This window comes from Melospiza georgiana, chromosome 1 (assembly GCF_028018845.1).
Source record: "Melospiza georgiana isolate bMelGeo1 chromosome 1, bMelGeo1.pri, whole genome shotgun sequence".
NCBI lineage: Eukaryota > Metazoa > Chordata > Aves > Passeriformes > Passerellidae > Melospiza > Melospiza georgiana.
The window spans coordinates 14,000,794-14,028,560 of record NC_080430.1 but is presented as its reverse complement, the minus strand read 5'-3'; the positions used below and the strand labels follow the sequence as shown (position 1 = coordinate 14,028,560).

Here is a 27,767-nt window from a genome sequence, read left to right as displayed (position 1 = left end):
GTCAGTGATTATGGTAAGAACAAGGTCTCTTTCAGATGAGAACATGCCAAACAATCTCCTTATGTATCCATTGCTCCTGTAAACACCAATATATCGAACGTTTGGTTGGATAAGAGTCAGACTGAAAGAACTGATGCCTTTGCTACACAGACATTGGCAAGTATTTTGTCCTATATTACTTTCTGTAGTCCTAAAATACATAATTTTTTGTTCATGGTATACAACTGCATCAAAGATTTGGAGAGCAAATTTTACTGAATACCAGCGTGTGATTTTATTTATCTCAGTGGAAGAGTGGAAGGAAGGACACACAAAGCCAATATAGTCTTTCTCTATAGAATATCAGAGATTTCCAGCTAGTCCAGAAGCTCTAGAAAAGGGTTTACACACACCAAGTTTGCCAGTGTTCAAGTGTACTTTGTAGCTGACACTGTAACAGAATGCTTGCACCCAGCACAGCACCCCAGCTGAGGAGGCAGAACTTAGGATGGTGTTAATGCCAGCTGCTTGTTACTCCAGCCAAAACAACCAAACAAGTGAGTTCTCAGTTTTGCTGAAATCACCGCTCAGCTTTCAGTCACAGGGATCCTAAAGAGTGCAGACATGAGTGGTGGAAGTAATTCCCTAAATTACTAGGACTGTTTTAGAAGTGACCAACAGTACCTTTAGGCTTGCTCTGTACTACTGAGGCTTAGTCCTTCACTTCCCAGATGCAAATGCAAGGCTGGGCTTGCTGGGGAGACCAAGGGAGCTTCCATAGCTGTGCTGTACTCCTGGGACAGCTGGTGGGAGCAGCACCAACACGGCTGCCAGCTGCCAACCAGCATCTCTTATCTCCCTCTTTGCTTTTGCTGCCTGTTATGCTCTTCCTTATTGATGCAATTGTGAATGCCACAGAATGGAGAAAAGAACAAATGCACATCCAAGCATATATATGGATATGGATATGTTTAACTATTTTTAACATCATAATTATTCACCCCCCTTGCTGGAAAATCCCAGTTCTACAGAAATGGGGCAACTGAGAGGCGTTTTAAAGATTTTATTCTGTTATCAGTCTCAGAAGGGTGAGACACAAGAGATGTAAAACTCGATGCCATTCTATTAGAAGACAACTTATTTCCTGGTTACAATACCTTATAAATGTTTTTCAGCCTATTAGCTTTTGCCACACAATGCTGCTCATACTTCTAACACCAATCACCTATTATTTTACCTCCTGTAGTCTTGCTACAATGCATCTTTCATAGTTCTAATTCTCCAAAATATCAGGTCCTTTTGCAAAGCTGTCATTTGAAACTTGTTTCTAGTTCAATCTCTCTCTCAACAATGTCATTTCTATTCCACAGCCTTTCCAAGTCAGCACACCTTATCTCAGAGTTTACATACAGATGTACAAGACTCTGTGAGTTTTGAGCCAGGTTCTAAGAATCCTTTACAAATCCATTTCTCACACCCCTCCTCTTTAAAATCACACACACATGTCTACCAAAGTCTTGCGCTGTTTTAAACTTATTATACTCAAACACTTTTTTGACCCTTCTGCTTCTTTTCCCTGACAAAATTGAAAAATGCCATTTTCTTATCAGCTCAGAAGCACAGTACAACTTACCATAAACAAGTAAAGACAAATTTAGATTTGTAATAAGAGCCAATAATCAGTGTAATAACAATTGTTTCTGGAGAATATGTTTTCATACATCGTGATACCTTAATTAACTCTAAGTACTTACCATATCTGTAAAGCATGGACAGTCCTAAAATATCTGTCCTAGGGTACAAAGAATTTATATTTATTATTAGAATTTGCTCGATATCAATACTATGTTGCAGTGGTTGTTTTCAAAATTATCTTTTTTAAGCATAAGAAATGTCTTTCTAAGCATAACTGAAAAATATCAGTTCATAAAATTTGTTTCTCCACTGACCAATTTCTGTACTCTGTTTATTTGGAAAGGTGATGTACTCATGGAAAGTAATAATACTCACTACTTTGCAAGCAGTTTATCTTATGGTGATTAAATATCTTTCATAGCTTTGGTTGCCTTGTGTGTATATGAACACACTAAAATGCAGGTACACTTTTCTTTCCTAGAGCTAGACAATCAGTCTCAAGACAAATTAGAACATCAAGGAAACACCTTTTCAGTTAGTGCAAGAATGATCAGTAGTACTCAATACCAGAGGTAAAATGCACTTAGATATTAGGCATGTATGGGATGTATGAAACCATTGTGTCTCAGCTGTATGGCTTCCTGTACACTAGCAGGTCACACATGTCAACAGGCATACAACAAACAAACAAAAAAATACCAGTTTCTTCTAGTAAATTAAAACTGTATGGCATTTTTTGCTATCTTCTCTTTCTTACAATTTGCCCCTCCTGTTAATACCCATTAGCACTTAATATTTTGAACCTACACTTGCCAAAGGTATTGGCTGCCAGGCTGAAGGTCCAACTATAAACTGCATCCCTGTGTGCCAGCAATGATTTCAGTGACATAACCCAGCTACAGGGGTCTGGATTTGCACTACTTTTTTCCTGAGGGGGAAGGTGTGAGTTATAAAGTAGAATTCATAATGTTTCCCAGCTATAACAACATTTCCTAAGAGCCACTGAAAAGACTGAATTTGTGTGTAATTATGAAAGACATCATCTGGGGATGCCAACTGCACTGAAATAGATGAATGTTTTTAACTCACTAAACATGTCTCAACTCAGCAGCATGCTTACCTAAAACCTAAAATGATGGTTTAGGTATGCAAAAATTGAGAGATAAGGTAATGTTAAAACCTTGCACGTTTGGGCTAGAGCAGGGAAGTTCTTGCGTTGCCTGTGAAATTATTCTGAAAATAAATTGGTTAAACCTTCTTCAAATTCAGCCTTAAAATTTTGCTACTGGAATCTACATTTAAATAAAGCTTTTATTAACTCTTTTATGAACAAGCTTAAAATGTGCTGACTCAAATACAAGTTACAAGATAAACCACATTTGTTTCCAGAAACTTTGGCATCAGTGTTAGTTTGTTTTCTGGAAAAAGGATGTGCTAATTCAGCATTCATGAAATAAATTTTCCCTTTTTTGTGTGTTATGTAATAGAATATTGCCCCTATTTTTTTGTCTTTAGATGTAATGAATAATTTCTTTTATAAAGCACAGAAATGCTCCACACTGCAATAGATTAGAAGTCACTCCAGTCAAAATCTGTGCTGATTTTGTATCTCCTGTTTACTACAGCTGGTGACAGTCTAAGCACCTGTGCTGTGTCCCACCACACAGAGACACCTCTAAACTAACACTTTAGACAATGATCTACAGCACCATATCACAGTTAGTTAAAAAACCTCACTTCTTGAAGACATAAATCCACATAAAAATTTAGATCTTAGCATAGTGTGATAAAACACCAATATGGAAGGAATGTTTATTGCACTTTATTGTTTATTGCCCTTTATTCATCCTTAGCAAAATCCACATCAGAAAAACATGGCACCACTTCTTGATGCATTTCCTAGTTAACCATAGAAAGTTTCCTATACCCTCTAGATAGTATGTGAATGCAATACCATTTAAGAAATAAGAGACAGCAACAATCTAAGAGTTGGAGAGAAGCCTTTCATACAGTGAAGAACCAGAAAAAGAAAAAAAGAGTAAAAAGCTCCCTCCAAAGGTTTGCTTTTCTTTAAAATTACTTCTTGATGTGTGGATTTTTAGTAGGTGATACTACACAATCTAAAAAAATACTTCAAATAGTATATATCTACATAGGTATTTTTATATGCACGCAAATAAATCTGGCAAAAATAGAACATTTAAACTTAATATTTATCCTGTCAATCATAATTGCAGGCATAGCCATGAGGAAACTCTTCTGCAGCAGGCATTCAGTGTGTTCAAACTCTCAGTGCTCTTAAATTCCATTCACTTCCAGTGGTAGAGTTTGTACTTTTAAATTATACTTTGCTTGTTTAAGAGTGCACAGTCACCATGCCAACCCTGGTGAACAACACAAGACATGAAATAGCCTGTGGATCTGTCTCACCCTAACAGCTGGAAATCTAATTGGGGCAGAGGAAAACAAAACATGATAAAAACAACCATAGGAGTCAGGAGGGAAAACAAGAAACAAGCAGTATGAATTTGTGGAAACAAACATAGACACCCATCCATGTAGTGTTTCTACCCAATACATTAAAGAAAAAATATTTTTCAGTTACCAGCCTGCTTTATGCTTTCCCAAGCCACTGAATTCTATCTTTGATGTTCATGATAACTATTCCTAAGTGTTTGTGAACTACACCATTTAAATCCCCTCAAACATCAGTTTATTTTCCCTTGTAACATATTCCTACAGTGTGGGATTAACAGACACAGCAGAGGCCTTCGGGCACCGAGAATGTAAATGAGCCTAATCTCAAGAAAACAAGATGTGCACTGAACCATAAATATTTTTTATAATCACATCAAACATGACATACCTGGTATTCAGTTTTATATAAATTAGTTGTTATGTCAGACCTACTTCTGAGGTTATCCAAAACCCAAACACGTAACATTATTTCTACTCTTCAGGCCTGAATAATATTTACAGACATTAATGCTATATCCAGCTCTACAATCATTCCAGACACATTATATAACTTTATTTTTTTATTTGACAAGCAGCAGTATCATGTTCGTCATTTTTTTTACATTTTAATGTAGATACAATTATTAGGTTATCTGTCATATTACAATATTTAGGTTTTTTGTGTGATTTTTTTTTTACTTTGTCTTAAGATACATTAAAAAACATCAACTGCAAACGTGAAAGGGGAGGGGGAAAAAAAAAAGCATGGTACCCAACCAATTCTCCACATGTCAGCAATACTTCACTCATTCTTTTAGTAAAGTTTTAAGAAATGTCATAATGACATGAGCTTGAAATATCTATAGGCATTTTCATTGACGCTCATGACATGGCACTGGTGATGTTGTAAACAGCAGAAAAACAGGGGCTGCCAAGTGACCAATTATGGAGGCACAGGCCTGCCTCTTCCCACAGGAACACACCAAACAGTGACAGCAATGATCTCCTTACAATCATACCTGCAGGACAGCACATCATGCTACATAACTGTACTCGTCTGCAGAGGCCTGGCTTCGCTCTATGTACTGTTTGTCTATCAGGACTTCAATACACTTCTTAATCATGCTGATACTTGGGTTAAACCTAGCTCTTGATTGGCTAATTACCTGCAAAAGAAAGACACAGTTTTGGTGTTATTTTTTTATTTTTCACAGTTATAAATGCCATCTAAATATTTGCTAAAGGCTTTAAGGCAAATTCAGTATATTTTTCTTTTAAAGACAGGATTAAATAACCCTGGAATAGTTAATTTATAACAAACAAGAAAATATCTCTAAGTATAAGTGTCAGGACACTGAAACTGACTGGTCAGCTCACTGGTTACTTTGGCCAAATGTTCCCCAGATCTCCTCATTTCTCTCACTTGCTTCATTTGTCACAGTACAAATGAAGACATATCCATGTTAAAAATTAATCTAATATTAACACATTTCTTCACTACTATCACAGTAGAGTTCCCCTACCATTAACCTTCTTTGCTACACAATTGGAGAAAATCAGGATGAACTTCTCTTTCCTTAGTCACTGAAGACAGACCTACAATTTAGTGAGTTCCATCTGGCTATGCTAGAATTTCTTAATACATGCAGTAAGAAGTTACTTATTGTGAAAACAAATCTATATTTGCATTGTGGAAGAAATTGCCACTCAGGCAAAACTTTATATGTCTCTTAAAAGTTTCTCTAGACTGAAAACTTCTCTTGTAGAGAAGGGGAAGAAATTGTCTGAAGGGTTCTTGCACCAACAGAATGTGCAAATCTGTAAGCAGGAAATTTTTTCAAACAGAAGACCTTACTACTCAAGTGTCACAACATATTTTGCCTGTAGTTCTTACTTCTTCTGTAAAGAAAATTATTTTATTCCAGCTGAATTTTCAGTTTTCTTTACAACTTCTCATGGCTGGCTTTGTCCCAGCTCCAGAGTTTGCTGGGTCTCTCTGTGAGCCAACAGAACTCACCAGGTGGAACTCACCCAACAAAGCAAACAAAAGCCTCAAAAGAGTGAGTTTTGTTGGGCTAACAGCCAAGGGTCTGGTATGTGCCACAGCAGCACAAGTGAGGAGAAACTGGGTGCTAACAAGCTGATAGATCTGCTCAGATTTCACCAAACTCAGCCCTCCACTGAAGCTGATTGGCATCACCACATTTCATGTATTTACTTCAGACAGAGAAAGCAAAAGAGGGAATTTTGTATTGGTGCTGGTTTTCTCATTGTTGTTGGTTTTTTTAGTCAAAGACAGTACAAGTAAGAAGGATAGACAGAAATACCTGATGGTCAGAATAAAAATTTTCTGGGAATGACTGTTCTGATGTCGCCCCTCCACTACTCTTCCAGTCTTACTCATTTTATAGGAAAAGCTACCTCACCCTGAAGGGGACTGCTACACTGAGCTAGAATTGAAATTACCAGGGTGCATCTAACACAATTAACAATTCCATAAAGACCACATGCTGACATATACAGGTCTACCAAGGACCTGGAGTATTTTCTTGAACACCTCAACCTAAATAAATGTGTGGTGCTGTAGTGTTGGAATCAGAGCTAACTACATTAGGGTTAGGAGTCTCTCAAATATCTCTCTAACAGTATAATCCTGCCCTTATAGCTAAGAAAAAAATACTAATGAGGTGAGAAAATATTAACTATTCATAGTAAACAGACTTCTTTCAGAAATACTCCTTCTTACTCAAGAAGTCAAACAGCACATTTTAACTGATACATTATACTTAAGAATATAAACAGCATGATAAAAATAACAATGGCGCCAGGATTAGTAACAATATCACAACTATACTTTCTACCTAGTTTCTAACTGAGTAACCATGAAAAAATCCACCTTTTTTGCAAAGCTGAAGAGAAATCTTCTAATGTTACTATTCTGCAAGAGCCCTGCAAGAGCAAAACACAGCAGGGGCATGTAAGTGGCCCTTCCATTACACAAAGGAAGAAGCAACCAGAAAGGATTTGTTTCCAAAACACAGCAATTTGTAATCTATTTCACCCTTATAAACTGGTGTCAGGCAAAGTACATTTCAAGAAATTTTTCTAATAATTTGACAGTGGGCAGAAAATGTATTCTCAAAGATGAAAGGGCTTGCCTATAATTTTCTAGTTTTAATTGCAAATCTTTACACAATTTCATCATAATTGCATGGATTGTTTAAATAATGGGAAACCAAAAAACCAAAGATTCTGAAAAATATCAGAACCTATGCTACCTCATCTTTTATATATTCAAAATCAGATTTCTCAAATTAACCTTACTTTGTGTAAAAACACTTCCTTTGTATCCAAAATCTTTAAGAGGTCTCACACTGCATCATCTGGGCTTACAAACTCCCTGCTGCTGCTAGGTTTTATTTTTAGAAATAAAAATTAAGGAGTGGGTGTGGTAAACTGTTTCCTCTGTCACCACAAATTACTCAGTATCTCTCCACCTTTATGCTCAAAATGGTTGAATAAATCAGGAATCTCAATTCCCCCTCTCACCAGTCTTCTCTGAGCAAGGCTCAGAGATGCAAGAATGAATTAAACTGAAGAAAGAGCCATGGAAGTTTGAGGAAAGTAAAACTGGCAACTGGTTGGAAGAAGCAAATGTTAGGCTGGAATGAGAAATACAATTAGGCAGGCAACCAGCAGATGGAAAAGTGGGAAAAAAACTACTGAAATAGCACTTCCTTCCAAGCCAGGCTGTGACAGTTCACAGGTCATTAATCTGGAATCTAAAAAATCTAGAGAACTGTACTGCTTTGTGGAAAAGGGAGATTAAAAAGTGCATGTCTCCATACTCAGACAACTTTTAAAATTTAAACCAGGAGTTATAATAAAATAATGATTAGAACACAGAACTGGCTAAGGGCTTCTGTGGAAATTCCATACTAGAATATCCCTATTCAGGTTTTCAACTGAACCCATAGCTCTGGCAATGATTTTTATAGGGTACAACATCTCTTGGCATTGAACCAGCTAAGAGGAAACAGCAAGAACTTAATGCTTTGGTGCTAAGACACATTTATGAGATTGAGGGATCCCAGCTCGTGCTCCAGTACTGCAGTTCAAAATAGACTCCAGGGAAATTCTCACTAATTTTGCTGAAGTACCGTTTTCCACACAGCTGAGTTTTGTAGTCTGATGTTGAACCCTACTATCCTGAAGATTTTAATGAAATCAAGCTCAAGGACTTTCTCTCACCTCCTGAATAAGAGCATTATGTCGCAGCACTTTCCGTGCCTTCATGATACGGACTATAGCAGCTTGGAGATACATTTTCCTGTCTTCATCCACAGCACTTCGGGTCTGCTCCATCTCCTGCCACACAGGAACAACAGCAATGCTCAAAACACAGTAAGACCAATAAAGACTGCATCAAAGTATCTTGAATCTCTACTTTTTACTTTACTAAAAGTGATGAACTAATACAAAATGTATGCAGGTGTAGTTCTATACCAGTAAAAGTATGTCCATAAATCAAGGATATCAGGTTTCATGAAAGTCAGTAAGAAGGTAGGAGAGAGGCATCTAAAACAATATTTTTGCTAGGGAGAAAAGCAATCAGAATTGACTATAATTTATTGAGTTTGGCAGCACATACCTATATCATACAAAATCCTGTGTCTTAGGAAATACATTGAGAACATGGATTAACAACACAGGAGTTGATTTTAGTTGCCAAAGGACACAAAACCATAAGAAAACAGTTGATTGGTTCTGCTGTTCTTGCAGTAAGTTCCTTTATAAACACCAGCAACAAAAAAGTCTCATGACATAGACTAAACATCAATACCATTTGACATTAACATTTTGTTCATCTTTTTCTTCTTGTTGTTCCCTATTTCACCTTCTCTTGCCTATATTTCAAGTACAAAAAAATTGAATTGCTTAAGCTTTAAACCTACAAAATTTCTTTTGCAAATCTTAAAGAGTCTGGTATCTGCTTACACCAAACTAACACAGTAAATTCCATTTTAGAAAAATAAGCTTTCTAAGCTATTCAGGCTAGAAACACCAAAGAATACTTGCCTGTGGTGTGTCTTTCTGCATTGATGTGGTAATTTTAAACTTTGTTCGTTTACTGCTGAAGTTCATATTTAATGAAAATGTAGACTCTGTCTCTATATCTTCCTGCAATACAGAATCATTTTTAAAAATCAAGAATGGAACCAGAAAATAGTAACAATTTACTTTGACAAGTCACAGTTAGGGTCTTACATATACAGAAAAAAAAATCAGATTTGTAGCTGGAAATTCTAAAATGCTGCTTGAACCGGGTCAATTTTTAAAGCTAGTTTAACATCATTTTTTCCCTGCAAAGAAAGTAGGATTTGCATTTATCTATGAGAGGACCTCAAAGAGGAGCTGCTGCTTTCGTAGTTTTTACAAAAGTTGTCTTCCAGAATTTAAGGAAAAGCATTTAAACATTTTGATATGTTATAGCAGAAACAGCTGACAAACTGCAGCTTCGACAGTGCACATCTACCTGGAGATTTCAAATTTTTTTTCCTGTCAGAATCTCCATTCTTTACCACATATATATGTAGTAGTAATAATAATAATAATAATGACAATAATAATAATAACAACTATTATTACTGTTATTATTATTTCAGGGGTTTTTTCCTATGGTAAAAACACCTTTAAATTCAACACAGCATGACTGGACAGATCTCTGCAGTTTCCAGGCAAGAGTCTGTACAAGTATTACCAATTTCCAGCAGAATAAAGTTACTGGGATTCTGAGACCTTGAAATCTTGCCAAACTGTCTAAAGCATAAGTATTTTAGTTAAACACAGAAAATATTTATCTAAATATGCACTCAAACTAATATTAACTCTAATTTTGTATCTTGCAACAAATAGCCTCTGTTACAATGTATATAAAAATCAGGATACCAGGAATAGTATAGAAAATACAACATGAAACGGGAAAGACCAAGAGCTTGAAAAATAATAAGCTAACAAAAAAACCAGGCTAACATTAACTTCTAGCATTATTCTGCTGACATGGTTGAATATAAACCAAAATAAATTGTGTATTGAGCATCAAGTCAAAAAGCATAATTTGAATGAACCAATGAAGATTTTGAGGTGAAGCTTCTCATGCTCTTTTCCCCACACCCAGTCACAAAATGAACAAACAAGCAAAAGCAAACTACAACATTTACTGCACTCTACTTTTCTGTTTGGCACAGATACAGGTAAAGAGAAGTTTGTGTATTGAATTCCACTGCTTAAACCACTAAAGCTCACTTGTTTATTTAATAAGTAAGCTGATAGACTGTCTACAGATCTGCTATCACATTGTTGGATGGAGTGCAAAGAAAACAGAAATAGTAAAGACACTTGAATACAGTAGTCTGGAAGGCAAAGAACTGGAAAATGCAGTGGTAAACATTAGAAAGTAAAAGGGTTGGAAAGCTGTATTATTCCTTCTTCTATGACATAAGCTTTAAGGAACTGGGTGAACCTTATACAATGGACATAAATAAATGTAAATTCTTTAAATAACAGGCAACATTCTAAGATTATTAAAGGTCTCACTGTTTCCTGTAACAGTGTTTTATTTGACCCATGGTTTAACAGACATCTTCCCAGCAACTGTTCCAACCTGAGCTCATTTCTAGATATTGGAAGCATGTCCTATGCTTCAGCCAAGCACCAGATCTTCCTTGTGATCTCACTTTCCATTTTCTAAAATTTTCCTGGTTAAAAACAAAAGCAGCTGTCAGAGCAGCTTTGGACTTCTTCTTGTAAGTGAACTGAACAGCTTATCTCAGTTCCTTCTGTCTGATACTGTCTGCATAGTGGGCTTTCTGGGTGAGCTGGAAGCACATGCTATGTCTGTATGGGATGCACAGGCTCTTCTGCAGTAATTTTTACATAACAGAGTAAAGTCTGTGCCCTTTGCTGTACTGGAAAAAAAATTCACAAAGGCTACACAGACGGATGAGAGAGTCAGAAAAAGAAGTATCAAACATTGCCTGAATCACAAACAAAGCTCAGATATTACTGGAATTCCAAGAAACTAATGGAATGATAAGTCTGGCAAACTGCAGCAAAAATCCTCTCACAGAAGTCCTCCTTGCTCTCCTTGTGGCTTCTGTAATCTGTCCACAAGGACATGGTTGCTCTTTCTTTCAGTCTCTTAATCCCACAAATATTTTTTCAGGATCACTGTAAAACTCTGGTTTACTACTCAGGCTCCTTCCAGTGATTCAGTATAACTTTGAAAGCAAGGCAACAGAAACAATGAAGAGTCCCTGCATTATTATCTTTTCATGCTGCTATGGGCATAGAAAGCCTGTATGACAGGCACTCTACTTTCTCCTGTCTTTTTCCTTGTAAGTAGAGAATTGACACAAGGGTCAAAAATAAAAGTAAACAATGGATATTTTAAAAAAGTCCTCAACAAGTATGAGAATAACGAGACTGAAAACATTAAACTTTTTAATATCATAGTGGCATACCTTGTCTGAGTCATGGTTGATCATTTTGACATCAAGCAAAGATTTGATGGTTTTTGTCAGTTCCTTCTCATTCATTTGTGTACTGTCCTGAAGCTCCTTGTAAGTGACAGTCTCACTGTTGTTGAAGGCAAGCAACACTGCCATTTGGTATGTTGTGACCATGGCTACATAAGGTTTGCACAAATAATTCATTTTTACTTCACCTGTAATGATACAAGTAGTATTTTATAAACTGATGAAAGGTGCTGAAAAGTCATCTGAAGCCAAACTACCAGAGCTCCTCATACATTTCCAGACATTCAACTCAAGTCTGTGATTAACACTTGAAATGGAACAATGACAACTGATGCTGTGAATTTACACATATACAGTGGGGCCCACAACAACTGCCCCACCCTGATTAACTATGCATACTAGACAATTAGTGCAATATATAATAATAATAAACATAAAATAACCATTAAAAAAATTCCAAGTAGCCTCAACACATTGCAATGCATAAACTTAAATTAACAGCTTATACAGAATCTCAGAAGAGTGATTAATGAGGAAGGTGATTAAAGGAAAGACTTAAAAACAAAGTAAAATACTTGTCCATCAAAAATGTTTCATATTCTTACATTTTTAAAATTCCCATGAAAAACAAAAAGCACTGAAGAAATCTACTTGAAAGCAAATTTAGATTTTCTGTGTGAAGGTGAGTGTGAGTTAAGAGCAACCTTCTGTTACCAGAACTAGATTTTCATTTCATTACATTGTCATGGGCTATGGTTTTCATCTCCATGTGGTATGTTGCAGCACTCAGTTGTTAAAGCCTGAGACTGAAAGCACTTAAAATAAAACATGATTGACTGGCACTTACTAAAATAAACACTTGACAATAATAAATACTAAATAGTTAAAATTATGTATTTATGTAGATACTGACATACCTGAGTAAAACAGTATAATATGCACTCTTAAAATTATTTAGCATTTATGTAAGGAACATCTATACTACAGAAACAATTCCAGGGCAATTGTTATTAACTCAGCAGTTCTGCAGTGCTTTTCTGCAGTTAACAACATAGAACTCTAGTTTTACTTGGGTTTAGTAAATCACAAGTTTACAAGACATGGATTTTGGAAATTCTGAGTACTAAATATTAATTTATAACACAAAATATGTCCATTGACTTTATATGCAAAATAATGCTCCAATTCCCCATGTTTTTTGTTATTTGAAAAGAACTTTTAGCAAGTAACTGTTAGATCATAAATTTAGCAAAGCACTTATTTTTACCTGTACAAAGATAATGTAACCAAGTAAGCTTCCTTCCACTAAAATGCTGACTGTAAAATAATTCAAACTGCAAAACAAAATGAACATCAGTTAGTCACACATATAACTACTCATGAAAGTTTTTCATCATCCTACCACCCTAATGAAGAAATACTGCGTTTATGTCCATCACACTGGATGAAAACATTGCAGATCCATTTGTGACAGCATTTTCCTTTAGAAGATGAGTGATGACTGAATCTTAATTTAAGGTCTACCTCTGAGAGAAGAACTTCAGCTGATTCAAAAAACCTTGCCCTAAAATAAGATCAAACTCCCTAAACCCCACAATGCCAACACTGTGTACACACACCTATTTGGCTTGTTCTGATTTGGTCTGGAAACTGATTAACATTGTAGAAGAACATAAAAACAGGGAATTTTCATCTCTTTAGGAATTAGGTGTTTCTCCCCCCACAAGCTTGCACATATGAAAAGCAGTATTTGTACACCACTCAGATAAATATACATTCACAGGAAGCTTCATCAGTCTCAGAAAAAGCTGCTGAAGAGGTTGCCCAGTTACACAGGCACTCAGATACTTCGGAGTGCAACTGCAATACTTTTTTTTTCTTTCTAAACCCTTGCCAGAATCCTAAGAGAACTCTCTCCATGGGTCAAATCATCGAATTGGACAGTAAATAAAGACACTGTCAGACAATTTTCAAGTACTCCCCTCTCAAGATCATGTTCTGTTTCTTTAGGGAATTCTCATTTAAAGCACTGATCTCTACCTAGGTCACACATGAGTAAGTTTGCTCCTTTAAAATGGCAAAATGGTGAAATTAGGCAAGAAACCCAGACTCTGAGCTGCTTCTGACACATAATTCTGTACCAATTTTCCAATTGAGGCAATATACTTTCTGACAATACTCCTATTTAAACCCACAAAGACAGCAAAATCTCATCACACCTGGTGATCCTGTAGTCTGGGTCAGGAACTATTATATTGCTAAAGACAAGTGCCACTTAAGTGGAAATTAGAGCTGAATAAATAGTCCTAATATTCAGCAGTAATACAAGAAAAAGATCCTTCACCACAAAAAAAAAAAAAGACATTTACAATTATAACTTACATCAAATAGCAATGTAAGGTATAAAAACAGCTATAAAAATCTCTTATGGCCAATCATACAAAATGTGTATTGCCTAAATTGTACTTCACCATCAAATACATCTTAGTATAGATCAATACAAATATTTTGTTTTCCAACAAACATTGTACAGGTAACATTTAGAATACAATAACATTATCAAAGCAACAAAATATCTCTACAAAGCAGAAATTATCACATTCAAAGAAAATATTTGGCTAAAGCAAAACCTTTACTGCTTTGAGAAATCATAAAATGAGCTTTAGAGAAGTTTGCACAAAGCATGACTTTGAACAGTTTCTATGAAACAGGGAACAAGAAACCTGTATTTGCATCTTAATCTGCTATTAAGACTGTTCAGATTTAATATTAGAAACAGAATCTTCTTTTATCTAAATATTAAGAGTTGGTTTTGAAGCAAAGAACCAACCTAGTTCATTTGATTGCATTTATTAGCATCTCTTTCAGCAATCATAAAGTGTAGAAGAGAGATGTAAAAAAGCTACACAAATACATACATAAGTGCAGTAAGGTATTTGGGTGACCCTTTCACATTGCATATGGACTGGAAACATGATAGACATAATTTACAATCAAAAAAAAGCAGCTCAAGTTTTTCTCTGTTAGAGTGATGACTTTTCGTTTGGAGTTATTTTACATTTTCCACATGTTTGCAGGAAGCCTCCTACTAACCTACCATCTGTACACTTTTTTCCAGTTCCTGAGGAATTGCAAATGTAGAAGAAGGAGCCTGAGTTAGAGGCCATGCACCAGCCTGAAAGTATTGGGAAAAATAGAAGCATTAACATTTTCATACAACATATATATTAAGAAAAAAAATAAGATTCTTAAGTGGATGTATAATGTGCATTATGTCATAAGACAATCAATTAACTCAGGAAGTTTTACTGATCATTTTTTAGTGCCCCTTCTGCACACCCCACTGAGGTATTAATTAAGACTGAAATTTTTATCACTATTGTTTAGGGACCTAGTAGGTTGATTTTACAAAGAAACACTAGGAAGGTAAGTAATTCCCCAATGATCACAGGCCATCAGTTCCCATATAAAGTAGAAAAATTGTATATTTGTTATCAGAACATAAAAAGTAAATACAAATAACTCAGCAACAATAAACATACATTAGTACCTGTAGAACATATATCTGAAAACTAATTCCCAAATCAATGATTGTGTCCTGGTTTTTGATAAAGTTGTTGAATTTGTTGTTGAGATCAGCACTAACACTCATGTCTGTATACATTCGATGGAGCTTGCTGGTAAATTCATAACCACAGGCTTGCTGTGAAGAAATATTGTAACAGGTTTCAAAGTGAAAACAGTACTCATCATATAAATTATGTTCCCTTACTAATACAGTATGAAAATCTAGTCAGCAGAAGTGTTGTTATATTTACAGAAAACACTAGTTATAATAAAAACCAAACACTGTGAAATAAAATTATCTTTTTCTTAGTTTCACCTTATATACACTAATCTATTTGAAAAATATTGTTTTATAAGATCAAAAGATAGACATGTTTATGAAAGCCCTTGGTATTTTTTTAAGGTTAACATGAATGACTTGAATACAGCTAAAAAAATTATCCAAAACCTCATAAAAATCTCAAATGTCTAGGTGACACTCAGCCTTTTATCTTTCATAGACAACCTAAACACTAGCTTTTGCTGTCAGCCATTGGAAACAGATTTACCAACTGCTAAGTTATCTCTGGCACCCTCTGCTGCTCCCTCTTAACACTACATACTCCTATATTTTTTTATTCTGTTAGAAGAATATTACCTTACCTTTAGTTTGTTTATCATCGCTTCTTCAGAATCCATAGACATAGACAAACCATGAATTAATCTTTTTGCCAACATTCTGGCATAGAACTGCATTTAAAAAAAAAACAGAGACAGGCATTTTAAGAAGCATAACCACATTCTTCAAGTAGGCTTTAAATGTGACATTTTAACCATTATTGAATAGGAAAAGTTACCTTTTGGAATACATCTTTGTCATCAATGTATTTGAAAACAGTAATGAAACTTGTAAGCTTGTCTTCTACTTCATTCTCTGTCATTCCTTTCGCTGATTTCTTTAACAAGTTGTCACAGTATTTGGCCAGCTCAAATTAAAAAAAGAAAAATCAAACCCAAAACTACTTGTCAAGCTTGAGAACAAATGTATGCCACGGTATTTGGTATTTCCAAATTTCTACAATAGTTCAAACATGAAATAAGTCACACTCTACTGTCTCACATTGAATACAAGGGCTGCATTCATGGGTAAATGACCCATTCTACACCCACAGAAATACAGTCTATACCAGAAATTAGAACCATAGCAATTTTGCACACTCACAAAACGTGTGTGCAGCTTAAGCTGTAAGAACTAAAATACACACCTGAGTGTGACCCAGTGTGAGAGCTGGGTATGCATGTGAAGGACCCTGTAGCAATTCACTGGATGGTTATAGATAAGAATTATTACTTTGTGTGCATCACTTACCAACTCAGGTGCTTTGCAGATCGACTTGGGCTCCCGGTAGTTAACTACTGATGTCAAAGCCTACATAAAACATGGAGCAAAGAGAAAAATTGTCATTGACTTAAACTTTTTTCTTTTATGAAATTTGAAAAAATAAAAAATATCCTCAGAGCAAAGGTCATCTGAGATCCTAAAAAACTGAACTACACAAAAGGGGATAAAAAAAGAAACAATTCATAAAAAGGTTAAATTACTGCTCTATGAGAATTTGGTTGTTAAACATTTTCAAGTCGAGAATTCAGTTAAAGTGGAAAGAGTAGAAGAAGAAACATAATTACAGAAAACCAAAGAAAAAATGAAGTTCTGATTAGAAACTTCACAAAAGTATTATGATTGGTATAGAGCAATATTATGGTCCAAAAGAATGGATGGAAAAAATCTTAGGAACAAGTGCAGATAAAGTAGATTTGAGCAGCAGCACATCAACAGCATGTGTGTTGAGATGAAAAACTTATATGAAGTGTTCACAACAGTAAGAAACGAAAGCACCTTTGGTTGTTGGATTTTTCCACACACTGAAAAGAAAAATATATTGTTGAAAGTGGAAATTTGAAGTAGTAGAGTACAAACAATATGGTGGCTGAAGAAAACCTGAATATGATGAAAAAGGAAAGAGATAATGGCAGTTTAGAAATTAAAAGAAGATTATCAGAACAACAGAGTTTCTAAACTACATGTCACATTTAAATTAGTGTTGTAAACTAACAGTGAATCAAAAATACTGCAAGATCATAGTTCCCAGGAGTTACAGTTCCTCTGTAAAAGGTAAATATTGTTATCATTATAAAGAGAAACTGACAAGGAACTCCTCTGTACAATACCTCAAGATCACAAAATTTGCAAATAGGTCCCTAGAATTTCTCTGAGAAAAGAATGCATGACTTGACAAGAAATAGGAAACTCTTTAAAGCTTGGAGCAATCTTTTGCAATAATACTGGAGGCAGCAATAGTGATTTTGATAGTCACCATCAAAAATTAACAGCAAATCAATATTTTAAGTATTTACTGTAAGAAAGATCAATGGAGTGAAGAACTGATGTATTTAGAAAAAGTACATTGCCTTTGTGCCAGCAAATGAAGTTGTCAGTCTCGTGTTACTCCACCTTCTGGTACATGACATTAATTGCAATGGAGAGAGAAATGTATTTGGTATTGAAATATTTGTTTTAAAATGCTAAATAATTATTGTATTAATGTCACAAACACAGATGGGTAACTACTATTGGTACCATCACTGGTAGCTTCTCCATTGTGCCTCTTCAGGTTAACCTTGACTGATAACTGTCAAAGCTTAGACTGTGACATAAGCTACAAACTGCAACTACTGCACACACCACAAAAGAGCAAAGAACTGTATATGTGCATCCTGTGAGAGGAAATTAAAGAAAGAAAATATATTTATTAGTTATAATTAATAATGATTAATATTAAAGTTTATGGTAATTAGAACTTATCTTGAATACCTGCATGACTATGCATTTCAAATAAAAGAGCAGCAAGCCTCTTTCCCTAAATTTGTTATTTCAATTCAAGTGCAGCTGTCTCCTGGAAAAAGTTACCAATTGTGGCAGTGATTGAAGTAATCTAAGTTTTCAGGTATTCTTTGCAGTCAACTTGAAAAATCTAAGCAAAGACTCTGTGGAAGTAATACTAATAGCATTCAGAGATAAACATAATCTCAGCAAGCAAATTCAAGTTCAAATGCATGCAAGAATTACCAAACCTCCCAAACCTCACCCTATTGTGCCTATTCATTATCTGCAATTATATTTGCACTGAATGGATCAGCACCATTTTTGTGTTTTGAAATATGATGAAAAGAAAGGTCTTTCTTTCAGAAAACAAGTATTAAAATGGTCTCCTTTAATTTATATTTTCCCTTACACTGGAATGTCTTTTGCTCCATTGCATTTCTAAAAAAGAAAGACTGCATATGAACTATCATTGACCATGTGTTCATGCTATCAAGAGTTTTGGTGAGCCTGAATCAGGGTCCTGAATTTGTTTTCCAATGCTTTGTTTACTTAAGTAAAAATTACCTTGTCAAGGGCACTCATAAAGTGTTGATCACCATTCAAAACAGTGTTGATTAGTTGAACAAATTTACTATGTACTTCCAAAACTGACTCCACAAACTGAGTTGGCATCTAAAGAGGGTAGATAAAACAGAAAGCAAGTTAGTGAGGAAAGTAGTAGTATCTAACACAAACATATCTACATTAGTTGTAGATTTTTTACTAATAACTCTTTTTTGAGAAAGTTAATACTACAGTGAATTTTGAGAGGATGGATTCTGCTGTACTCTCACACTATGATGTTAGAGCATGTTTTGGAAATAAAAAGTCAATGCTACATTTACTGTCCTGCTATCCAACCAAGATTTGAGTGTATACTGCTCTCATGTAATCTATTTTTTTCCCTAAAATCCATTACTAGCCTTTTCAAAAATCATTAATGCTAACATAAATACAGCAATCAAGCAACTGATATAATAAACTGCTGCTTCTCCTATACAGTGACCTCAGAGACAGAAAATCTGAATGATCCCTTTACATTTTCCTACATAGGGCAGTTACCAATTGAATTTCATGCACCACATTCCAGCATCATACTCTGCACAGAAATGACTGACAGGAGCTGGAGGAGTCCCTACACAGACAAGCTGGCAGGCACAAGTGCAACAATGTGAAAGGCACTGGCTCTTTAGCATTACTCCCCAAGTACATCCTCAGGTCACACACTAAAAATGTTTCAAAGTACATCATTTATACAATAGAACAAGTATTTCACACTGAAATTATCTACAAAAGGCTGTGAATTGTCACCACCCTCATGAGTCTGTATATATTTCTGTGAGCAGACACTACTAGGTTGAAAGAGTAAGTTCAATAAACCTAAAAATAATTGGCCAGCAAACTATACTACTAAAGACTGCAGTATGCACACTGAAGTTACAGTGGAGCCACAGAATAGCAAGCATTCCTGTGCAGTCAGTAACAGAGTGAGGGTACAACAGCTTGTGTTTATGCATTATTATAGACAGAGACACTGCATAGCTAAAGTCACCATCCCAAAGTGAGCACAGATCTAGACAGCAAGATGCACACATGCACAAATACAATGTCAAACAAAAGCTTGTAGTTTGTCTCTGAACAGCAATGCTGGAGAAACAAAAATGGAATTGAGTAATTTAAACAGACATAAATAGAAAAAAGTTTAACATACTTTAGTAAAATAAATAAGATAATATTTTTAGAAATTACATGACAATATAAAGCAAAGTTACTACAAAGCTATTAGGAAAACCAGCAGATTGAAATCAGGACAGGATGTCAAGCCTTTACAAAATGGAATCACTGGCTTCTAACATACCAGAACAGCAAATGCCACAGACTTAAGAGAAATTCAGAAAAAAAAATGCATACATGGAACAAAAGGACCTACTTGCCCTGGCAGTATTAATCAAACAATGAGAAATATCTAGCTGCAGTTGTTTCTGGTTAGATCACAACAATTAAAACAATCAGCTCTCAGGATAGATAATGTGGCACAGCTAACCATGCTGATGAGAAGTTACAACTTATCCATCATGTTCCAAACCAATTTTACGCAGGCAAAAATAAAAAAAATAAAAAAAAAAACAACAAAGAGGATCAAGAATATTCATCAAACAGTCATTTCAGTTGCCTGAGGGAACTCACATTTTCCTGAGAAAGATTGCTGGTTGCTCTAAGGCCCTCATCATGGATATGGTTTTGTAGTTCCTGAATCATATGAGGTAAACCACTGGACACAGCACGGAGCAGAGTATACATATTTGCCATGTCTATAACAGAGATACATTTTTATAGAGTACACTTAGAAACACCAAAAATTAACACTTAAAATAGTACCATCATTTCAAACAGAACTTTCTAAAGACTGAAACAATACCAACTGTTTTGAAAGCAAAAAATTAGCATAACTAGATCACTGAGAAACGAAACAAGGAAAGAGTAGGGCTATTATCAGTGTTTCCTGAGTCCTGCCATTGTGACTACCTCACCCTTCCAATACAGCTTCTTTAGGAGAGACTCTAAGAAGAGAGGTGGGCTAGTGTGGAGAAATAGTGTGCCAGTTTATTTTAAATCCTGGCCTTTCTTAATATCCCTTAGCAGCAGCTGACTAAAATCAGTTTAGAGATCTTCTTGACTTTTTATTTGCCTCCAGTGGTAGCTTGAAATTTTTCTGAGATGAAAAAAGCTCTAAATAAGCAACTGCTATTTTTATAATTTTGCCTCTCTGCACCCCCAAAAAAGAAACCAAACAAAATAGATGGAAACTCTGATCAAGCTTGCAAAATTCCCTGGAAACTGAACTCACCATTATTAAATACAATTTGAGTTTGACTGTGAAAAATAATTTGTTTCACATAAGAGACACCATCTTTCATGCAAGAATAAGCATTCTTTCAAAGGTAAGAGGCATGCAGTCTTCAGGAAGCATGTTTTTTTTAGTCAGGCAGGGAATATTAACTACAAGAGCATCTCCTTCTGTAAAAAAGATTTGGGAGGAGAGGTCACAAAAGATTCAGGACAATAAAAAGTGGCTATGAAAAGATGCCAAAATATTGCATAAGCCTGACCTGTTAAGTGATGAAGAAGAAATCTGTTAAGGCAGAGCCATTGGTTTACAAAAGAAAATACAAGCATAAAATATTATCATTTCTACAGGACACAGGACTTCAGTGTGTTTTTAAGATGACTATGACAAGGAAAGAGAAAGAGCCTTAGCTGAAAGAAGAATTGTTAACAGTAAAAAAAAAAAAGGTTTTGATTATATACTTCGAGGAATAAAAACTAGTTGCATGCTAAAAGAAAAATGTCATTCAGGGTTTAATGGAGATTTCTAGATAAGTAACATTAGTTGAAAATGCTTATATGCACAGAAGGCCATTGAAAAAAGATAGGAAATTGCAATGCTAAGTGAATAAAACAAAAAACCATTCCAGTCTTTTTGTGACAAGTGAGACTTACCATTTCTTTTCTCTTGTCTGATAATATTGTGACATTCTGCATGTAGAAACTGCAAGTGATCAGCTACCATCCTCTGCTGGCACTCATGAGTCACCTTGCCATATGAGCTGGGATTCAAGTACTTCCGACACCGCATTTCTTCATCTTTTAATCTACCTAAAACCTGCACAGAGGAGTTTAAACTTCAAGCTGAAGAAATGCTGACAACCTATATAGCACCAGAATACACAACAGTGTATGTATGTACAATGAGAAACAAGAGTAAGTAAGAAGAGGTACAAAAGAATTTGTGCAGGATGAAAAATTTAATTTTTTAATTCTTCTGAATCAGGCTATTACTGAATGGACATAATCTAGTCTGAGTACTAACTAGGCTTGGTCACTACTAGATGTCTACCAGCATTCCATAGTTTTCATCTTGAAATTTCTTCTTCCTTTTAACATTGTGACTAGTCTTCCCCAATTTCTCTTACCATACTTCTTATTCCTTCTGAGAAAATTTTACCACAATACTTAACAAAAAGAGAACTCCAAGAATCACTTTACTGTTCCAAGTCCATCTGCTCATATGCAAACATCTGCTCAATAGGTACAGGAGTACATCAGAGCTATTAATAAAAGCTCTTTTTATAACTCAGTGAAGGAAATAGGCTTAATCATAAGATAAGTCATATGAGTACTGCCATAAAAGCACTTACACCCTGTGAATATAAGGGAGGTTTAGGGAGAGTAGTGCAGCTACAGACTGCTAGTGATAGGCAAAACTGTTTTTGGTTTAGTTAAAGTCTTAGCCTGCCCCTGAATTTCAACTCAGGTGTGTAACCATTAGCTTAAAAGCAATTCCACAGCCCTCTTCTCAACTCTGCTATCTTGGTAGTGCAGACAGGATAGGACCAAGAACTGACTCCTAGTGTTCTATCAATCTTTGTTTTCTCAAAATAGGTATAAGAATTACAAGTAGTTTAACCACAACATAACTTCATACACCACAAAGCAAAATGAAAGTAAATCCACCTCAGAGTAAGTAATTTTTAATAATGTTTTGTAACAACTTAAGAGTCTTTTCTAACCACATATTGCTAAAACTCTAATGTTACACTACTCCAAATTGAAAGAAAATAAGGAAGTGAGAAAGTAATACTAATCAACCTGATATGTTTTTTTTTTTATTTTCACTTTTTGTATCGAGTCATCATTTATTATTAAATATTTTGATACTGACTGTCCACCCATGGCAAGGTTTGTACTCTACATTCAGATTAACCATGTCACTAAAAAGTACCATTTCAATTAGATGAAAGCATAACATGAAGAACAACTATGAGAACTGTAGAGGACAACATGTATCATCAGTAAAATGATTTTAATTATTGCATGTGTATTGAAGAATCTCTTACCTTCTCCATATACTGTGAGCAATTTGACTCTTGCAATAAGTTCGAAGCTTCTTGTTTATAATACTCCCCTGTTTCATTCAGAAAAGGACACTCAAAAATTTCCTGATAAAACTAGAAGAGAGAAGTTTTTTAAAGGACAAATAATGTATATACTAGATTAACATTCCAAATTAAAAATACATAATCAGAAATGTGTATCTACCTTTAGGGGGAATTTTTTCTTATACTGTTCAACATGAACAAAGGAGTTAATAACCCCATGGATTACTTTCTGGTTTGGGTCTTCTCCACAGCGATCACTGAAATAGACAATGAAAACATTTATGAGAATGCAGGTATGTGTTGTAACTCATTTATAGCCAAATGAAATATAATTGGATGAAAACATTTTCCAGTAAACTCTCCTGCTCAAACTGGTAAAATTAAAGAAGATTATTCTTAAAATAAAAAATGCACTTCTTTCTCTCCGATACATTTAAATTGTTGAGATAGTAATTCATAAACATTCAAAAGCACTTAAAGGTCATTAAATTTCCAAGGATTTGCTAAGGATCTAAGTATTCCAAATTATATACCCTATGCAAGTACTTTAAAAGATACAGTAATTTCCATATTGTATTTGTAGCCTGTATTACATAAATTACCTTCACGCTCTTGCCCCTTCCAAAAAATCCATCCTTTTTACCAGCACCACAACAAGAAGCATGCAGTTTTCTTTTCTGAATATCTACTATTCAACATGTAGATTTCAAGTGGAATAAATAACACACCTGGCCCGTTATGTCACAATATTTAACCATATATCATACAGAAAAGGAAAACCTTACATCTTCCAGTCAAGTTCTTAGCTTCAAATGAAGGAGTTGAAGTAAGAAAATGTTGTCTTCAGATCCATTTAGGTGAAAATAGAAGTAATTAAAATGAGTGCTTTGCATGCTAAAAAGACTGGTGTTTAGCCCTTTGCAAAGACTGGGAAATAACCAGCATTCAAAACAGCACAAACTTCCTCTTAAGACATGAAAAGCGCTTAAAAAATTCCACTTTTCATATGTACTTTACAACTCAGCAAAAAATATTCTCTAACTTCTAAGGTGTTAAATAGGACTAAAATATGATTTATAAAAGTGTATTTATGATTAAGCATCAAAGACAAACATTACCATATACCCATCTAGGCTGAGGTGAAATGAGAGAGAAGTAATTTTGCTAATATCATTTATTTTGGTTTGTAATCAGGAAAAACTCCAGAGGATGCCCATGAGTTGTGGAGGTTTACCAGGACAGCCACACCAGTAGCCATTGTATTATGCACACCAGACCATCTTCATGTATTCACAACTGTTAATCATTGATATTGCTTTCAAACACTACTGTTTTCTCTGATCCGAAAACTTAAGCTTAGGAGGGCTGTAAAGAATTAGTTCTCTTAACAGATAATGAACAGTCTCTGTATGGTTTTTGTAGCTTTATTATCCTGAACAGATGGGTTCCATCAGGGATGGTCTGATTTTTTTCACACAGGGAACAAGAAGATTTCCTCTGGTTGTGGGAGATGAACAATAGAATAAACCTGGCTTTGGGTACATGTAATGACACCTTTGCCAACATCTCTCTGCAGGGTCTGGTTTATGATGGCAGAGGCAGCAGCACAGAATCATAGAAGGGAGAAGTCCCACCTGCCCTGGGCCTGCACCTCCAGCCCAGAGGGGCCCAGGAGCACAGAGAGCTGCAGGATGCATGCAGCCTGAACACAGGGCCATGGAGCACAGGAAGGCACAGAACTAAAGGCTGAACCTATTATACAAATATACAAAGGAACATTAGGAAAGAGCTGCATGAGTGCAGTGGCACTCTGCTCCAATGGCACTCTGCTCCCAGGAATGTGTAGTGCAAACGTCAAAAAATTTGACAGAAGTTTTAAGGATGACTTTCACAAAAGCTGTAGTAGTAAGAACAAGTGCCACACTAAAATGGAACTGGTGACCCTGCAAAGGTAGAAGTCTATTAAACATTTATTTTCTTTCTTGGCAGCACTCAGCAAGCAAACTGCATAAAGCTACAGAGCAGCTGCAACACAGGTTGAAGCAGGGATGTCACAGGATATCTTGGGTACAAGGAAAGGAATCTGGATAAAAAGATTAAGTGCTAGAAACACAAATTCCACTAATTTAGGTGGTGGCAAGTTATTTTTTTCCAAAAAATAGAGAAAGCTACAAAACACACCCAACAAAGTTGTGCTGGTTTATATTAACTCCATCTTGTTCCTGTGTTCAGTCTCAAGCTAACAGTGAGTGTTCAATATGTATTGTACAGTGTATTACTACAGCCCCTTCAGGTACAATAATTAGATATCAAATTAATTAAAACAAGATTCCATCACTCAGAAGTGCTCTGCTGTGTCAGACCAAGGATCTTTCAAGGCCTATTACCTACAGAATTCATTGTCAACTAGATGAGACTGTTCCAAACACTTTTTAAAACGTTAATTTCCAATAGCTTTAATTTCAAACAAATGGTACAGATAATGTATCAGCTTAGACAGGAATAGGTCCAGTTAGCTGGAAAGAGTTAGTTATCTTTAGTAGAGAAGATGGTCTGTCTCTCAGTTAGTCTGTACTAATCACACTGTCATGTGATATAGCCCCTGAGTAATTTCCAAATTATTTCTGTTTAAGAATTTCATAGATTAATTTTCTCACAATTCAAGATCTTGTCAGCTTCCTGTTGTGTTGAAACAAGAATGCTTAAGTTAATACTCAGCTCACCTTGTAGGAGGAATGCTTGGGCTAGAGGGAGGGGGATGAAAGTGTTACACTCAGAACTCTGTATTAGGAGTGCAGTCAGACAAGACAAGCTTAAGTGATTTCAGAATTCTCTGCTGCTCAAAGGGGCTAATCCTGTTCCCTTTTGCTCAGTCACAGCCCTCCATCTCTCTTCCTTTGCTTTGGCACTCATCTAATGCTTTGCTGAACTGACTTGTGCCAACTTGGTGAAACATTATCCAGGTTGGTTTTCTGTCACATTAGCAGTTCAGCTGGGTCACTAAGGAACCAGGGGAGCACCACATGAAAGGTAGCAGAGCACAGCCTGCTCCTTTTTGGTGTCAGTAAAATCTTAGATCAGTTGTTCAGCTGAGCCACAGGCCACTACTTGTATTTCTTTATTTTCATGAAAAAAAAAAGTTTATTGTCAGTTTTAAAGTATAATGTATTGCACAAGCTTATAGCTTCTAAAAAGTCGGTGTGCTCAAGGCTGTAGTCAGAGGTCTTCTTAAAAATCCAGTTAAATACACTGATAAAGTAACATTTGAAAGAAGAATTTGTGGCTCTGCTTCCCTATCTTTTCCACTACAGTAAGAAACCTACCTTTACATGCAATAATTTACTGCAGTGTTGGTTATCAACTCCACATACTGTTCTATGCTACACAAACTTCCTACCATGAAGTAGTTCAACTGACCCATCCACACTAATTTCATTTTTTTAAAACATTGTAATAAACTGAACCATGCACAAACAACTACTATGAGGAAGGTGTAGAATAGATGAGTTTTTAAGCATATACATGTATTAGCAATTTTATTAAAAATTTAAAGTTATATGATTCCCATGCATATTCTTACATGTCTGACAGATATAACTTAGGATATCCACCTTGTTTAATCCCTGAATTACTGAACTCAGTGCTAAAAGACATTTAAATCACTTGCAGCAGCATATTTAAAACTGCCTCTTAAAAACTGCACTGGCCACAGAAATTACAGCAAAGAAAAGCAACAAGCCTATTGTTACATGCAAAGGCCATCCTCAGAATCTCCATAGCAAGCACTGCATTTCATGACAGCAGGAACAAAAACAGCTACAAGAAGTAGTTCTCTCATATGTAATTAATTAAATGATGTGCAGATCACAAAGTGGCTAGAAGAAACTTAATCTGAATTGCTGGATGTATATTTTGAGAAGCAGAACTAAATTAACTTCTCTGAGATCACACAAAAGACTCCTTAATAAAGAATGGGGAAAAAATCCGAATCCAACCATTAGAGACAAGGACCAAAGTTTTATTTCAAAGTTTCCAAATAGTTAAGTAACAAATTATTTCAACTTGTTACAGTCTCAAGATCTAACACCTCCAAAAGCCAGTGACAGCCTTGATCTAAAGGCCTTGGGTAGGGCTGCAATCAGTTTCAAGCTAAATACAGACTATTATTTTAAGGGGCATCAGATGTTTGTTGAAAAAGGTTTTCACACACATTTCCACTCCCACCCACCAGTGAAATAAACACATTAAGTAAGACAAGTCTCCAGCATCAATATGCTTGATGTAACAAAGGAGAATGTTCTTCACCATGAATTAGGGAATCTCCATTTAGTAAAAATAATTGAAGTAAAAATGGATAAAGCACTATTAGTCCTGGTTACAAAGGAACCATGATTCAACAAGTGAAAACAAAGAAATACTTCCTGGCTTCAGAAATGCCATCCAAAAGAGACATCATATTCCCTCCTTTGTTGTCAAATATTTAATTCAGGAAAGAAAAATACAAATTAGGTTTTCAATGCCTTACAGGACTTTTTCTGACCAAGTGCATGTTCAAGGAAATTAATCTGCTAAGCTATCTCTCCCCCTCAGTTTACCTACACCAGTCTGGTCACCTCAGTAATCACTTAAAAAACGCCAATCATTAGACAACTCCAGAATGTTGTATCCCAACAGTGGTAGGAGTGCAGAAACTGATGAAACTTGCAACTATGCACAAGATCTGCAGTAGATTCAGAATTTCTGTTCTTT

At 35.5% G+C, this 27,767-nt stretch overlaps 1 protein-coding gene across 3 annotated transcripts in view; it reads right to left on the bottom strand.

Annotated features, from left to right (window-relative positions):
• Positions 1-4,435: 4,435 nt before the first annotated feature.
• CUL2 (cullin 2) overlaps positions 4,436-27,767 on the bottom strand; it is a 40,486-nt gene continuing 17,154 nt past the window's right edge. For all 3 annotated transcript variants that reach the window (XM_058025754.1, XM_058025745.1, XM_058025735.1), the window contains exons 7-21: positions 23,179-23,275; positions 22,977-23,087; positions 21,580-21,742; positions 20,266-20,390; positions 18,604-18,711; positions 16,525-16,584; positions 16,013-16,141; positions 15,819-15,905; positions 15,160-15,312; positions 14,707-14,784; positions 12,877-12,943; positions 11,595-11,797; positions 9,151-9,252; positions 8,323-8,439; positions 4,436-5,237 (exon numbers count right to left, since the gene is read on the bottom strand). In XM_058025754.1, the coding sequence (XP_057881737.1) occupies positions 5,106-5,237; positions 8,323-8,439; positions 9,151-9,252; positions 11,595-11,797; positions 12,877-12,943; positions 14,707-14,784; positions 15,160-15,312; positions 15,819-15,905; positions 16,013-16,141; positions 16,525-16,584; positions 18,604-18,711; positions 20,266-20,390; positions 21,580-21,742; positions 22,977-23,087; positions 23,179-23,275 (1,732 nt within the window). In that variant the 3' untranslated portion in view covers positions 4,436-5,105. The remainder of the gene's footprint in view (positions 5,238-8,322; positions 8,440-9,150; positions 9,253-11,594; positions 11,798-12,876; positions 12,944-14,706; positions 14,785-15,159; positions 15,313-15,818; positions 15,906-16,012; positions 16,142-16,524; positions 16,585-18,603; positions 18,712-20,265; positions 20,391-21,579; positions 21,743-22,976; positions 23,088-23,178; positions 23,276-27,767) is intronic.